At 38.0% G+C, this 17,832-nt stretch overlaps 1 protein-coding gene across 11 annotated transcripts in view; it reads right to left on the bottom strand.

Moving 5' to 3' along the window:
• The window catches only part of ANKRD17 (ankyrin repeat domain 17), a 159,873-nt gene that overhangs the window by 1,634 nt on the left and 140,407 nt on the right, over positions 1 to 17,832 (bottom strand). For 9 of the 11 annotated variants that reach the window (XM_033412517.2, XM_033412518.2, XM_004283561.3 and 6 more), the window contains 3 exons: positions 13,221 to 13,418; positions 932 to 1,180; positions 246 to 424 (listed from right to left, as the gene is read on the bottom strand). In XM_033412517.2, coding sequence (XP_033268408.1) covers positions 246 to 424; positions 932 to 1,180; positions 13,221 to 13,418 — 626 coding nt within the window. Of the gene's footprint in view, positions 1 to 245; positions 425 to 931; positions 1,181 to 13,220; positions 13,419 to 14,218; positions 17,816 to 17,832 lie in introns of those variants that run through there. The other 2 variants (XM_033412520.2, XM_049709591.1) reach the window with 2 other exon arrangements.

Below are 17,832 nucleotides of genomic sequence, written 5' to 3'. Positions count from 1 at the left end.
TCTTCTAGCACTAAACAGAAGATACTATAATCCTAGTATATAAAATATTTTGTCAAAAAACATTTCTCTAAACTGGGACAAAATCAGGATTTATAAATGTTTATATTTTAGCCAGCTTTTGACCTATAATTCCAAGCCAAAGCTCCAGCATCATTTCAGAAACGCTTATACTCTGGTAAGTGAAATAAGGCTAATAATCAGAAAATCATTTCAAAATAATGAAAATGCTTTTAAATCACCATTACCCCAACTTTAGGAAAGTCCATGTATCCTGCAGGAACATGCTGATGGAATGTACCAGAAGGAGTTACAATTCCTGTACTCTCTCGCTCCATTGCTTGATGCTGTGAAAACACTCCTGGATCAGACATTGGCCTGTGCATCATAGGATTTCCCATCCCAGGGTTACACCAGTCTACTTTGTCTGAGGGAAAATGAAGAGGCAGAAAAAAATAATTGGTGATATTTAAAATCAGAAAGCAGCAAAAAAAATTTATATATTTTGAATATTTTCCATATTGAATTGTGAATTCCTTCAGAATCATGACCTACTTTTATATATTTATCACAGTATTTCCATGTTTGTAGGTAGTGACATAATAGCCTAACAAAGTAATATAAACACTTTGTGTTACAAAACAAAAAAAGCTAAGATAAAAGCTTAAGAGACCCAAAAGAAATATTAATATTTCCTTAATATGAAGAAAATAATATGCTTGCATTAAACTATCTTCAGAAAGCAATGATAAATTCAGTAAGAGCTCACATGGGAACAAAAAAATGTTTCAAACTCTTAAATAAATTGATTAGTCAAAAGAAAAAGACATGAATACAGATTTTTAAAGAATGCCTATGATAATTAAATACTGCTTACAATATTTTAGTTAAATGCATAAACTTACTTTCCAGTAAGCAGAATAGCATATCATACCTTGATTGCCACCAATCCCTTCAAAGGACCAGATGCCACTATGCCCTACTGATGTGGACAAATTACTCCCAATAACAGATGGAGCTGAAGTTCCAGTTTGCCTGATACGTGCAGAACGTTCCGTCCCAATAGGGACTGGAACTTTTCTATCCTGAGAGACGTTGCTGGGCTTTTCTGACCCTAAAGGTACTGATGATGGGGCAGGAGAAGGTGCACGAACTCCGGAGGATACCGACTGTGCAGGAGAATCTAAAGAAAAGATATTTTCAAATAATATACATGTCAACTATACAGCCTGTACTTTTGTAAAACAGAATCTTAAATTCTGAAGATATCTTAAATATGCATTCTTTGAGGAAAAAATGAAATTTGAGTATAATGCTTAGATAATAAGTTATGTATATTAAAATTTGGTTAAAGTTCTATGACTCTGCAGTCAGCTTTTAATTCGGCTCACAATTTTCCCATTTAGTTTCATGATAGTAGAATGTGAAGGTGTGAATGCTGCAACTACACACTAATTAATATTTAAATAAATTTACCCTTGACAGTGGGTAAAATAGAACACCAGAGCAATGAGAAGACAATGTTTAAATTAAAAAGACAAACAACAATGACAACAACAAAATAGAGGTGGGGAAAACCACTGCCTGTACTGGCAATTCTCAAACTATTTTCCTTGGGAACATTTGTCCCTTGGTATGTTATGATGAAAAAACAAAGATATTCAGGTATCTAACAAATTTGGAAGATCAAGCTTAAGAAAAAAATAAGTTTCTTTAAATCAGGACTTCACAGAACTTTAATATGCTGATAAAATACCAACAGAAGGCTATGCTTCATAACCCAACTGTTTCATTCTATCTTGTGGGTATTCCACAGAAAACTTTTAGAAATGGCGGTTTAAGCTCTACTTATCAAAACAAAGCTAGTTCTTAATATAGGCAATTTGGGAGCATTCATTAGTGATTTAATCTCTTTACACACTACAGAGAAGAAGGATAAACAAAAATAACCAAAACTGTATTTCTTATGAAAAGTTCAAATCTCAAGCACATTCAAATTTAAATAGAGTCTGAACTGTGGAGGAGCTTGAAGCTTAAAAGTCAAAACAGTTGGGCTTCCCTGGTGGCGCAGTGGTTAAGAATGCGCCTGCCAGTGCAGGAGACACGGGGTAGAGCCCTGGTCCGGGAAGATCCCACATGCCACGGAGCAACTAGCCCATGCGCCACAACTACTGAAGCCTGTGCTCTAGAGCCCACGAGCCACAAGTACTGAGCCCGTGTGCCACAACCACTGAAGCCCACGAGCCTAGAGCCTGTGCTCTGCAACAAGAGAAGCCACCGCAATGAGAAGCCTGTGCACCGCAACCAGAGTAGTCCCCGCTAGCCACAACTAGAGAAAGCCTGTGTGCAGCAACGAAAACCCAACGTAGCCAAAAATAAATAAATAAATAAATATTTAAAAAATCAAAAGAGTTACCTGCATAGATACAACTTATTCATAACTGACTCTATGCCCTAGTGATAGTCATTTAATATTTTTTCATTTATGTTTGCATTTAAGTTTTCTATATGTATGTGTGTGTGCGTGGGAATGTGTGTGTGTGTGCATGTATCTATCCAAAAGGACTCAGGTAGCTAATAAATTTACAAAATCAATCAATCTATCTGTATACACAAACATAGTGCTTCTATATCCTGAGGTACTTTTCAGGGAACTTGGAAGACAAAGAAAATTCAATAATATTATTGGCCTGAACATGTTTTTTAGAAGACTTCTCACATATATTTTAGAATCATACAAAATTGGAAAGTACTGTAGGGATCAATTCCATCTTACTAGTACTTGCAGAAGTCTATTTTGGTTAAATTGATAGTACCGCCACTCAATGAGATGTAGTGACTATTAACTAAAAGGAATGAATGCTAAAGTACCTTATAAATTATAATTTATTGTATGGATACTGATTTCACTGGGGAACAAAAACATGAAACATGGACTTAACTGTAAAAGTAAACCAAGAAAACTATTACCTTCTAATGAAAAATTAAAATATATTTCCTGCGGTCATGGATCCATTAGCATTACTTGACAGCATTTACTTTTAACAAATGATAAGAAAATGGAAAAGCCACATGTGTCTTCAAAAAAATTATAAATATTTAAAAATTCATCTTACAGTGGTATAAGAAGGAATTCTAGGATGATGGAAGTAACAGTAGCACAGGTTTTGATTCTTCCCATTAAAAAAAGCCACTAAGTTATTAGCTAAGCCCAAAACCCATGCCCATGGATAACATCTATAACAAAACAGACAAGATATCCAAATGAATCCAAAGATACAAGTGAATGGGGACAAATCACCAACAGCTGTAAGACTCATGTAGTAGCAGCATCTGTGTGGAAGGAAGCAATTCTCTAGACCTGAGAACAGAAGAGCCACAAAACAGTCAAAGGTATTCAAAGGAAAGCAGGGCAGGCCAATCTGAGAACAGCAGGTGAAAGTGGGAGAGTTCTGCCTATGCATGGGTGATTGTAAGGGATTCACAGTAAGGTCTGAAAAAGCTGGAGCAACTTGGCCCCTATGACTTTAAAAAAATATTTATTTATTTATTTATTTATTTATTCGGCTGCATTGGGTCTCAGTTGCAGCAGACAGGATCTTCGTTGCAGCATGTGGGATCTTTCATTGCGGTGCACGGGCTTCTCTCTAGTTGTGGCACGTGGGCTCCAGGGCAGTGGTCCCCAACCTTTTTGGCACCAGGGACCAGTTTTGTGGAAGACAATTTTTCCACAGGGTGGGGGATGTGTGTGGGGGGTGGGAAATGGTTCAGGTGGTAATGGGGGTGATGATTCAGGTGGTAATGTGAGCTATGTGGAGCGATGGGGAGCGGCAGATGAAGCTTTGCTCGCTCACCTGCCACTCACCTCCTGCTGTGAGGCCCGGTTCAGACGGAGGGCTGGGAACCCCTGCTCTAGAGCGTGCAGGCTTAGTTGCCCCACAGCATGTGGGATCTTAGTTCCCCGATCAGGGATCGAACCCACGTCCCCTGCACTGGAAGGCAGATTCTTAACCACTGGACCATCAAGGAAGTCCTCGCTATGACTTCTTAAAAGTACCTGCTGATAAAGTCCTACACTGACAAGAAACTTCTGGGAACAGATTCTAAACTGAACAGGAAAGCGACAACAAAAGCAAAGTGAAGAAAATATCCAGTCAAGAGTAGGGCAGAGGTGGAAGAGGTGGGTAGGCTGGATGGTTGGGTAAGGACAACAAAACCAAGAGATTTAACAAAGTATAAGACCATATTTTTGCACACTTCCTTATAAGAGGAAATTCTAGAGTCTTTAAGCTAGAGAAGATATCTGGATCCACTTACTCCTTCTAAATGTTCAGGAAAACTCACTTCATTAAAAAATTCAAAACAAAATAGAACTGCAGTCGAATTCCATGCAAAGCTATTCTATTAACTAAAGGAGATATGGACCCATAATAACTTGTAGACCAGAGGTCCCCAACCCCTGGGCCGCAGACCGGTACTGGTCCTCGGCCTGTTAGGAACCGGGCCGCACAGCACGAGGTGAGCGGCGGGCAAGCGAGCAAAGCTTCATCTGCCACTCCCCATCACTCCCATTACCCCCATCCATAGAAAAACTGTCTTCCACGAAACCAGTTCCTGCTGCCAAAAAAACCAGTCCCTGGGCTTCCCTGGTGGCGCAGTGGTTGAGAGTCCGCCTGCCGATGCAGGGGACGCGGGTTCGTGCCCGGGTCCGGGAAGATCCCACATGCCGCGGAGCGGCTGGGCCCGTGAGCCATGGCCGCTGAGCCTGTGCATCCGGAGCCTGTGCTCCGCAGCGGGAGGGGCCGCAACGGTGAGAGGCCCGCGTACCGCAAAACAAAACAAAACAAAACAAACAAAACAAACAAAACAAAAACAAAACCAGTGCTATAGTTTAGTCTAACATTCTAAAGGCACATCAGAAAGAGACTATAATCTAAAATTCCAAAGTGAGCTTAAAGAAATAAAAGATTTGAAAGAACAGCATAATTCAGAATTAGTAAAACTAGAAACAAGATGACAAAACTCAGGAAAGGATTAGAAATGAAAGAATATTCCAGAAAAGACTAAATCGAACTGCAAGGAACACAAGCAGTTGTAAATATGATACACAAAGTTCTATTTTTTGTTTTTTAAACTATATATTGAAAGGGCACAATTATATACCTGAGAAAAATCAACCCAGAAAACTAACACGAAGGCACAGTCAAAGGTGACAGGGAGGAAGGAAGCAGAGATGGAAGGCAAGCAGGAAGGACTGATGGAAGGAGAACGAATGAATCCTACCTTTCCTCAGACTCATCTCTGGGAGCCTGCCCTAACTTCTACGCTAGAGCTAGTTTTTCACTCTTTTACTGTATCCTTCAAAAAACAAAAGCAAAGCAAAATAACAGAAACCCTCCATATTCTGTTTTTTTAATTTATTTTTTTATTTTTGGCTGCTTGCGTCTTCACTGCTGCAAGCGGGCTTTTTCTAGTTGCAGCGAGCAAGGGCTACTCTTTGTTGCGGTGCCCGGGCTTCTCAATGCGGTGGCTTCTCTTGCTGTGGAGCACAGGCTCCAGGCATGCAGGCTTCAGTAGTTGTGGCATGCGGGCTCAGTAGTTGTGGTGCACAGGATTAGTTGCTCTGTGGCATGTGGGATCTTCCCAGACCAGGGATCGAACCTGTGTGCCCTGCATTGGCAGGTGGATTCTTAATCACTGTGCCACTAGGGAGGTCCCAAGAAACCCTCCATATTCTGTTTAAATGAGCAGAATAACGAGGCTTGCCTGCTAACCCACCTCATTTAAGAAATTTGCCCTGGGACTTCCCTGGTGGCACAGTACATAAGAATCCACCTGATAATACAGGGGACACTGGTTCGTTCCCTGGTCCAGGAAGATCCCACATGCCGTGGAGCACCTAAGCCCATGCACCACAACTATTGACCTGCGCTCTAGAGCCCGCAAGTCACAACTACTGAGCCCGCATGCCACAACTACTGAAGCCCGTGCGCCTAGAGCCCGTAGTCCACAACAAGAGAAGCCACCGCAATGAGAAGCCCGTGCACCGCAACAAAGAGTAGCCCCTGCTCACCACAACTAGAGAAAGCCTGAAAAAATAAAAATTTGCCCTTTTCACAGATTCTGCCACCTCACTAGCCATAGTTCGTTGTTTTTTTATTTTATTTTTTTAAAGTTTATCAGATGACTGTTTTCTGCTTCCTTCCTGATGGCTTAACTGGACTAACAGCAGGCATCTGACTGAACAATGATCTACTTCAGGCTAGCTGGTAATCTATGACTTACGACCTTACTTGAACATATGAGCTGAGCCAACCATATTTCTCAATCAGAAAGGTGCAATTGGTAAACAGAGAAAAACTGGCTTAATTAACTCTGAATTGAATCTTTGAGGACCGTATATAAGATGAGATTACGAAGAAGCCTAGGTGTAAAGAGAGTAAGCAAGATAAGAAACAGACCATGAGTGAGAGATCATAAATCCACTATAGAAAGAGATAGAGAGTTGCTGTACTAAATCCTGGACAGTTCTGAAGATCGCCCTGTACAGCCTTAAAGTAAATACCATTTTCCTTGAGATTGCTTGGGTCGGTCTATATTCCTTGCTACGAAAAGAGCATAATTATAACTTCTCTTCTCATCTCTAATTATTATAATTTCTTTAATTAGAAAAAAAGAAGCAAAATCTAAATCAGAGTCATGTTATTAAATATGCTAACATATATTAGAGAAAAAAAAGGTTTTAGAGGTTTTGTGGGATCCTATATAATCTTGGGAATCTGTTTTAGAAAAAGAATGTGAAACTACAAATACAAAATCAGGTACAGGACCTTGGCAGGGCCCCCTGCAAATAAGATTATCCTGAAACTGAAGCTTCAGTAAATCCACCTCAGTTCTGAAATGACAACAGGTCCTGAATTCAAATTGAAAGAGCAATGTGACTTACAAATGGAAAAAGTGCTCCTGCAGGAAAATTACACTGTACTTTCATGCTTCAGTTCAGTGTTGATTAAACTATAGTAGATCATGAGATGAATGTGGTTGGTCATGACTAACGTAAAAAATTGTTTTAAAGGTTAAAGAAAACAGAATAGAAAATACCAGCATGCAACATATATTGTAAGGATAAGTATTGTTTTGTAAATATATTTCAATCACACAGAGGTACATGTGTACTAAGTCACGATATAAAATTAGTTTTTTCCTTAAAAAACTGTTAATGCTTTTTTACTGCTTTTTGATCCGACAACAGCTTTGTAAGACTGAATGTCAAAATGGCCCACTGACTAAATTTGCCAAGGCCTGAAACTCACAGACCAGAGCCAGTGATCAGTACTCAATGCATGGACTGGTTGAATGTTGGTAGGATAGACCTTAGCAGTTTGAGTGGAATAAGGGCTGAAGTGATCTCTGCCCAGACTGTATGCAGAAGGGTCTCCGGCATCACCAATCTGCTGTTTGGGGGCCTCAAGGAAGGTTCTTTGCTTTCTTTCTTTTTTTTTTTTTTGAAGGAAGGGACCCATGTCCCCCACATCCCAACTTAATTTGCCAGAGTCCTAATACCATGTCCTGATGTCCTAAAGAGGGGGAGGGAAAAGAAAAGTGGAATGTATGGAGAAGTGGTGATAAAACCTGTTCAAGTACATAAACCAGATACATATATTGTGAAAAATAAGTCATGCTTCTGTGGTTAGTTCTACAACAGCACCCAGAATGGCAATTTTTAAGACAAATATAAATACTAAAAACAAAATTTTAAAAGACTACCAGAAATAAACAAAAACATGAAATTACACTCATGTGCACAGATTACCTAAAGAAGAGTTAGAAGTCAGATGAAACAAACTAAATGGTCATTAAAAAGTATTAAGATTTACATTAGGTAAGGAAAATGAAAACTAGTTAAAAGCTCAGTATTAAAGGTAAAAAAGTCTGAGAGTCTTGCCTGAATCAATCATTCTAACAGTTGCAAAATGATGACTCAAATTATAATTCCTCTACATTTATGAGTTGTCATTATACTGTAAGGAGCAACATTCCCTCTTCTGCATTTTAAAATTTTATTTACAATCATTATGTAAACATGGGTTTTTGTTTTATTCAATGAGCTGACATTATTCATTTTGATGGTCAAATTGTCCTGAATTTGGCTAGTGGGAGCCCCTTTCAAGCCGCCTCCTGTGTCCTTTTGACATGTCCCAATCATCTGAGCACTGAATTACTTTCTGACACTCTAAGACTTTTGCAGGCTCCCCTTATACTTTCCCTGCCCCAGCTCTCCAAGCAGCTATTTCCCCAAGAAGACCTAGTTTCTTTTAGTAAACTAAAATATTTAACAGACAGATCTGGACACTGAATACGCTTAGTGCTACTGAAAATTCATTGCTTCTAGGCCCTTTCAGTAGGCAGTGCTGGGGGGGTGGCGAAATGGCAATTTTATATGATTCAATGCAACACATAACATCATTTTAAAATTATGAGTTCATGGACTTCCCTGGTGGCACAGTGGTTAAGAATCCGCCTGCCAAAGCAGGGGACACGGGTTCAAGCCCTGGTCCGGGAAGATCCCACATGCCGCAGAGCTACTAAGCCCGTGCGCCACAACTACTGAGCCTGCGCTCTAGAGCCCATGCTCCGCAATACGAGAAGCCACTACAATGAGAAGCCCGTGCACCTCAACGAAAAGTAGCCCGTACTTGCTGCAACTAGAGAAAGCCCGCTCACAGCAAGACCCATCGCAGCCAAAAATAAATAAATTTATTTTAAAACATAATAATAAAAGAAAAAATAAAATCATGAGTTCATATTGATCCTCTAATTCCAATCCAATTCCATGGGGTTTTTCCTTGCCTTACTCTACTCTATATTTCTCTCTTCTTACAGTGAGAATCCTGGATCACATCATCATCAATATTTTTACTTATTCATTTGCTCAACCTTACAATATACCCCATATAGTTTTAAAATTGTTTATCTATAATATTATAAAAAAACAAATGTCCTAAGTAGAATTGCAGATTTGTCTGAAGTTTATTTGTCTTTAGACTGAAGGGTATACAAAATACTACTGTCTTTAAGAGTTTTTTGGATTGTTTCTTTTTCTTTTAGTAGGTTTATGTTAATAATCTAAAATACAGATAGGTTTACTTGTTTCTATTTACATTCAATTTTAGTGTTTTTCCCTTTATCAAGGTTGGTTTTGTTTTAAATTTATAAATATTATCATGGTTACAAAGATAAAACTATTATTTCTACTGAGATAAGTGCTACTTCTCCACCCCCCTTCCCTTATATTCTGCCTGAAAGTCTGATGAGGAATAAGAATTGTCTCAAAGCAACTCCCCACATATTAATTATAAATTACAAAGGGAAAAATGACAATATGACAGTGTAGAAATCTGTGAAACCAAGAGATGAAAGTTAATAGCACCAATAATAGCACAAACTGACATTTTATACCTTCTAATGTCAGTGAGAAGGGTGCAATGTTGACTAATACTAATATTCGTGTCAAAAATATATAACTTAAACTTAATCATGAAGAAATATCAGAAAAACAAACTCAGGCATTTTACCAAACAACTAACCTATAATCTGAAAAAAAAAAAAAAAAAAGCTTTCTTTGAAAGATACAGAAAGGCTAAGGAAACAGTTCCAGATTTTCTGAGACTAAAAAGACATGGGAATTAAATGCAATCTGTGATACTGATTTGAATCTTGAATGAGAGGAAGTAATAACGGCATTATTGGGACAAGTGATGAAATGTGAATATGGACTATACATTAGATAATAATAATGTATCAATGTAAAATTTGCTGAAATTGACAACTGCATTGTAGTTGTGGAAGAGAATGTTCTTGTTCTTCCAAAATATTATAATTTGGAGTATTTAGGGGAAATCAGCTTGATATGTGCAACTAACTCTAAAATGATTCAGGAAAAAAAACCCCTACAATCCCTACACATACTCTACATACACACATGTACACAGACACACACTCACTCACTCATACACACAGGGATACATGGTGGGGAAAGGGAGGAATGTGGCAACATGTTAACAATTAGTGAGTGGGGGTGGGGGGATATACACGGGTTCTTTGTGCTACTCTTTAAAGACCCTAGAGATATAATCAAATGCAACATGTTTACCTTGAGTGGTTCATGGTTCAAAAGGGGAAAAAAAATTTCTAATGTATTTCCTAAAGTAATAAACATTAGTATCAGTAAGTATGTTTTATTTTATATTAAAACATTCTCTGCTTCTGAGAATCCATTCTATTTTAAGGATTAAGTACCAAAAAATTTCAGGTAACACATTTCAATAGCAATGATGTTACCATTTTAACACCTTTTCTCCCAATTCCTATTTCTTTATGAACATGAAAATCAAAGACTATCCTTATTTTTATATAAAAATAGGTGAATATGAATCACCCATATGTAGATATTTTAAGGAAGATGTTTTTATTCCTATAACGGTTTAGTTTCAGCTCAACATACTCAGAAGACACTGATTCAGATCTGTTCTATACTTAGGAATAAAAACTAATTTTAAGAGGAGTCAAAGAAAAAACTAAGCAGGTAAAATCATTCAAAAATTATGTTTCAGACTTTTTAATCACTGGGTACTTATAAATATGTTTGCTCTTCTCTTACCATTCCATTAGTACATTTCTAAAACTATTAGAAAACAGGACTAACACTTACTGTTCATTATCATCAAAAAGAAGAAAGACCAACAGTAATAGTAGATAATAGTAGTAATAGTAGATAATAGTAGACCAATAGTAATAGTAGATTATCCCATTTACTCCTTAAACTAATCCAGTGTGGTGGATATTAACAGATCAGAAAATTGAGGTTCACTGAAATGACTTGTCTAAGCTCACCTACCTGTCTATATTAGGATTTTGCTGACAAAGGCAATCTGGGGGGGAAATTACCTTGAAAAGTATCTAAACCTCAGTAAATTAACTGTTGTTATTGTTATTATCATGTAACATATGGTTATTAGCTATACTACAAACAGAGTTCATCGGTAATCCTCAATATTTTACTTTACTTTTTTTTTTTCCTTAATTGTTGTAACTTGCCCTAAAATCTCTTCAAATTCACCTCCCTAAAGGGAGAGAACCCTGAATTAGGATAAAGTACCAATTTTTTCTTTTTTTTGCTGCACCACGTGGCGCGGCTTGCGGGATCTCAGTTCCCTGACCAGGAATCGAACCCGTGCCCCTGGCAATGGAAGCTCGGAGTCCTAGCCACTGGACTGCCAGGGAATTCCCCCCCCCCCTTTTTTGGCCAACTTTTTAAATAAATAAATAAATTTATTTATTTATTTATTTTTGGCTGTGTTGGGTCTTCATTGCTGTGTGCAGGCTTTCTCTATTTCTCTAGCTGCGGCAAGCAAGGCTACTCTTGGTTGCAGTGTGCAGGCTTCTCATTGCGTTGGCTTCTCTTGTTGCAGAGCATGGGCTCTAGGCACGTGGACTTCAGTAGTTGTGGCTCACGGGCTCTAGAGCACAGGCTCAGTACTTGTGGTGCACGGGCTTAGTTGCTCCGCAGCATGTGGGATCTTCCCGGACCAGAGCTCGAACCCGTGTCCCCTGCATTGGCAGGCGGATTCTTAATCACTGTGCCACCAGGAAGGCCCAGGCCAATTTTTAATACAGAGTGAATTACCTTCCATTCAATATATACCTATCAATATTCCTTATAATAAACTAAATAAATAAAACAAATATCCATATTCCTCTAGTACACAGAAATTTATGTTGCATTGAATACAGCTTTAAATAACTGAGGCTATAACCTTTCCTTATAAGCCAGATAGTTAAGACTTAAATGTCATAATCAGTTATTCCTTAGAGTTATATTTAGTTTCAGTGTTCTGTTAATAGCTTAGTTTAGATAAGCCAGGCTAAGTAGCTATGTTATAGTATATTCACTTTATCTTCAAAGATGGGTAAAGTATCCTCAATGAGAACTGCTGTAAACTTTCTTTCTTCTTACATTCGTACTTTATTTTCATACTTCTCACTTTGTTTCTGGCATGTTTTTATCACAGTCACTTTGAATTCTTTCTTAAACCACTTCTTTTCACTTAGGGACACCTGTACAAGGATAATTAATATTCCAAGTGACAGTCCTTGTTATTTGACAAACACAAGAAAAACTATAAATATGTAAATTCACTATATGCTACACCTTAGTTCATGCTTTCACTGGCAATGTACTTTGATACGCATCTCTCAAATACTAATATTTTTTTACTCTTTCATTCAGTTAACCAGTCTCTATTAACTGGGCTCTAACACTGTTAGAAGAAATTTGGTAGTTTAAAAAAAAATGGATTCTTATTAAAATTTCCTCAAGGTGAAAGCAATTTGATGCCTTTATCCTTGCTAAATAAATAAATAACCACAAATAATAGCCTCACTATGGAATTCTCTTAATGTGAGTTGAACTCCCTAATGATGAATGATCTTCCTTGGTCTGAAAAATCTGATCACTGCTTCAAAGTCTGACTACAGTTAAAATCACATATCTGGTAATGTGAAATCAGTTGTATTATTTATGTAATAGATGAGATTTAAAGGTAGACCAAAAGAACATTATATTTATACTACTTTTAAGGCTACAAATCTTTCTTCTTGGAAGCTATATTCTCAAACCTGAAAGTAAATGTGTATCAATAGATGATACAACAAGATTTTTTATTCTCAAAAAATGATCCCTCTTAGAAATTAACTTCAATATAATATGCTAGGTTTGATAGAGTCGAAGTTGATTCTAATACGTTAGAAACCTGGAAATTCTATTTAAATTCCTCCTGATTTCAGATTGCCATGAATACAAATTACATTTTTATAGAAATTAAATTATTAAGAGATTTAAAACTTAAAGACTCCAAACTTTGAAAAACTTAAAACCTTTTGTTTTTTTGGGGATTTTTTTGTGGTATGCGGGCCTCTCACTGTTGTGGCCTCTCCCGTTGCGGAGCACAGGCTCCGGACGCGTAGGTTCAGCGGCCATGGCTCACGGGCCCAGCCGCTCCGCGGCATGTGGGATCTTCCCGGACCGGGGCACGAACCCGTGTCCCCTGCATCGGCAGGCGGACTCTCAACCACTGTGCCATTAGGGAAACCCAAAACCTTTTGTTTTCTAAGGGAACATACAGACAAACTCTTCCTCTGGAACTACAGTGTATATTACTCACCATTTGATGCTGATGAACATGGAGTCAACAAACTAAGTGGGGAAAAATGTTGTCTGTTAAAGTTAGCAGCTGTGGGTGCTCCTCCAAGGGGTGCCCCAGGTCCATACATTTGACCTCCTGAAAGGTTTGAGGCAAAGTTTCCCAAATGTGTAGAAGAAGGTGTTACAGAACCATATGGTGAGTCCATATTGACAATACCTATAATGTAGAAGATAATCATAATTTATAATAGTTACCCCTAGGAGATATAATTAGAAAAACCTAAAATTCCAAGAGGTCCCTAATATATCCAAAAATATTTTAGATTATTAAAAAAATTTCTCCTTGCTTACTTCTTCCAGTCATTCCACTCATTATTCCACTCATTATTTCCCCCTTTATTTCCTAAATATAGCTATGAAAAAGAAATTACCAAGGAAAACATTTTACATTTAATTTTAATTCTGACATTTTATTACTTATTATAGAATACATATAGATTTAATATTAACACTAGAATTTAAATAGGTTTAGTGGCCAAGGAGTTGTATAAAATTTTACCTTTAAAAACGTATGGGGAAGGGAGGGATGAGTAGGCAAACCACAAAGGATTTTTAAGGCACTGAAAATACTCTGGATGATAGTATAATGGTTACTATACTAGACTTTTGTTCAAACCCACAGAATGTACAGCACCAAGAATGAACCCCATGTAAACTACAGACTTTGATAAGGATGTGTGACTGTAGGTTCATCAACTGTAACAAAAATACCATTCTGAAGTGGGATGTAGTAATAAAGGAGGCTGTGCCTGTGTGAAGGCAGGGGGTATATGGAAAACCCCTGTACTTTTCTCTCAATTTTGCTGTGAACTTAAGAGTGCTACTAAAATAAAAAAACAAAAACAAAACCGAAAAAACCCCACAAAACTAAAAACAAACCAACAAAAAAACTATAGGAGAAAAAAAAAGATTGTAGCTATACTTTTTTTTTTTTTTTTTTGGTGGTACGCGGGCCTCTCACTGTTGTGGCCTCTCCTGTTGCGGAGCACAGGCTCTGGACGTGCAGGCTCAGTGGCCATGGCTCACAGGCCCAGCCGCTCCGCGGCATGTGGGATCTTCCCGGACCGGGGCACGAACCCGTGTCCCCTGCATCGGCAGGTGGGCTCTCAACCACTGTGCCACCAGGGAAGCCCCTGTAGCTATACTTTTATAATAGAGAGATCTGACAATCAGCATCTTAACTAAGTGGCCATGCTTTCCATAGATAAGAGAAGGACAATCTGTCACTGAGTGCCTCCTGATACAATGCAGTGTGAGATTCAAACATTACCTATCTGATGTTCCTGCTAGAAATGTTTAACCAGAATGTAACCACAGATTGAGAAAACAGGTGAATCTGAAATGCAGGACATTCTTCAGTACAACTGGACTCTTCAAAGGATTCAATGTCAAGAAGAACAAAAGAAGGTGGTGAGATGTTTTAGACTGTGGGAGATCAAAGAGACATAATAGCCAAAAGCAATGTGTGAATCTTGATTGGTTGGATCAAAAGGAGAAAAAAAAGAAACATACAGGCATAAAGGGTATATTTGGGATGATGGTACTACATATTGGGTGCTATTACTGAATTAATGTTAATTTCTAGGGTGTAGAAATAGTGGTATAGCTGTAAAGGCAAACATGCCTATGTTGACCTGAATCTAATACTTCCCTCTGATAGACTCTTAAGTTAAACTTCATTGCTAATTTTGGCTCCAATCAACTGTACACCCCAAAACCTTACCTCCCGATATAGCACGGCTTTTTTCTATACTTTTCCACAAAACAAGAATTTATTTTTCTCTAAATCTTAATTTTAGTCTTTCTTAACACATTACCTAGATTTCACATTTTTTGAAAAGTGAAGTATTTTCACTAAATTCCAACTCTACAAAAATGAAATATAAAAGCATTTCCAATTAATCCCCAAAATATACAAACAGCTCATGCAGCTCAATATCAAAAAAAACAAACAACCCAATCGAAAAATGGGCAGAAGATCTAAATAGACATTTCTTCAAAGAAGACATACAGATGGCTAAAATCACATGAAAAATGCTCAACATCACTAATTATTAGAGAAATGTAAATCAAAACTACAATGTGGTATCACCTCATACCGGTCAGAATGGTCATCATCAAAAAATCTACGAACAATAAATGCTGGAGAGGGTGTGGAGAAAATGGAACTGGCCTATGCTGTTGGTGGGAATGTAAATTGGTACAGCCACTACGGAGAACAGTATGGAGGTTCCTTAAAAAACTAAAAGCAGAGCTACCATATGATTCAGCAATCCCACTCCTGGGCATATATCCAGAGAAAACCGTAATTTGAAAAGATACACACACCCCAATGTTCACTGCAGCACTGTTTACAACAGCCAGGATATGGAAGCAACCTAAATGTCCATCAATGGAGGAATGGGCAAAGATGTGGTACATATATACAATGGAATATTACCCAGCCATAAAAAAGAACGAAATAATGCCATTTGCAGCAACATCAATGAACCTAGAGATTGTCATACTGAGTGAAGTCAGACAGAGAAAGACAAATATCATATACTGCTTATATGTGGAATCTAAAAAAAAGAGTACAAATGAACTTATCTATGAAACAGAAATAGAGTTACAGATGTAGAGAACAAACTTACAGTTACCAGGGGGTAAGGGGCAGGGAGGGACAAATTGGGAGATTGGAATTGACATATACACACTATTAGACATAAAATAGATAACTAATAAGAACCTACTATATAGCACAGGGAACTCTATTCAATGCTCTGTTATGGCCTATATGGGAAAAGAATCCAAAAAAGAGTGGATATATGTATAACTGATTCACTTTGCTGTAACCTGAAACTAACATAACACTGTAAATCAACCACACTCCAATAAAACTTTTTTAAAAATAAAAAAATGAAAAAAGTAAAAGCATTTCCAATGTACTAATTAGCATATGAAGCTTTTACAACCAAATTATATTGATTCTATTTAGTATTAAGAGAAAGTGTTTTTGAAAGTACATGAAAATATTTCAATCAACCCCCAGCAAGGAAATATTTACTGACCATGTTCTTTACATTATATTTATGTGTTATACAAATAGGTAAAAATAACAATCAGTTTCCATTCTATTTAGAAATTTTTAGTCCCAGAATGTCATCTCTTCAATAACACATAACAAGTTGGCAACCTTTCTGTAAAGGGCTAAATAATAAATATTTTTAGGCTGTCAGCAGAGCATGGAAGCAGCCATAACACAATATGTAAATGAATGGGCATAGATGTATTTCAATAAAACTTTTATTTATGAACACTGAAATTTGAATGCACTATTTTATTTTTTAAGATTTATTTATTTATTTATTTTTGGCTGCATCGAGTCTTAGCTGTGGCACGTGGGCTTCTCTGTAGTTGTGGCGCACGGGCTCCAGAGTGCGTGGGCTCTCTAGCTGCAGCACCAGGACTTAGTTGCCCCGTGGCATGTGGGATCTTAGTTCCCCGACCAGGGACTGAACCCACATTCCCTGCACTGGAAGGCGGATTCTTAACCACGAGACAACCAGGGAAGTTCCGAATGTACTATTTTTTGTGTCACATATTATTCTTCTTAAAAATTAAAAAAAATTTTTTAAAATATTACATAATTGTTATAACTCAATTAAAAAAACCCACAAATGTAAAATCAGGTAGTATGCCATACTTGGCACATGGACCATAGTTTGTCTATCTCTAGCATGAAATTATCTTTATTTTTATTTTATTACTGCTTTAATGGTAGACTTTTTCTTAACATCTTTATCGGAGTATAACTGCTTTACAATGGTGTGTTAGTTTCTGCTTTATAACAAGTGAATCAGCTATACATATACATATTTCCCCATATCTCTTTCCTCTTGCATCTCCCTCCCACCCTCCCTATCCCACCCCTCTAGGTGGTCACAAAGCACCGAGCTGATCTCCCTGTGCTATGCGGCTGCTTCCCACTATCTATTTTACATTTGGTAGTGTATATATGTCCATGCCACTCTCTCACTTAGTCCTAGCTTACCCTTCCCCCGCCCCGTGTCCTCAAGTCCATTCTCTACATCTACGTCTCTATTCCTGTCCTGCCCCTAGGTTCTACAGAACCACATTTTTTTCCCAATTCTATATATACGTGCATACAGTATTTGTTTTTAGCATACAGTATTTGTTTTTCTCTTTCTAATTTCTTCACTCTGTAGGACAGACTCTAGGTCCATCCACCTCACTACAAATAACTCAATGAAATTATCTTTAATTATTTGAAATATTCACATTAAAACACAAAGCTTGGGCTTCCCTGGTGGCGCAGTGGTTGAGAGTCCGCCTACCGATGCAGGGGACACGGGTTCGTGCCCCAGTCCAGGAAGATCCCACATGCCGCGGAGCGGCTGGGCCTGTGAGCCATGGCCGCTGAGCCTGCGTGTCCGGAGCCTGTGCTCCGCAACGGGAGAGGCCACAACAGTGAGAGGCCCGCGTACCGCAAAAAAAAAACCAAAAAAACCAACAAAACCACAAAGCTCAAAATGCAACTTGGTATCCTGGACACTGCAACAGAAAAAGAA

Source organism: Orcinus orca, chromosome 4 (genome assembly GCF_937001465.1).
Source record: "Orcinus orca chromosome 4, mOrcOrc1.1, whole genome shotgun sequence".
Taxonomy (NCBI): Eukaryota; Metazoa; Chordata; class Mammalia; order Artiodactyla; family Delphinidae; genus Orcinus; species Orcinus orca.
This window is presented reverse-complemented; position numbering and strand designations above follow the sequence as displayed.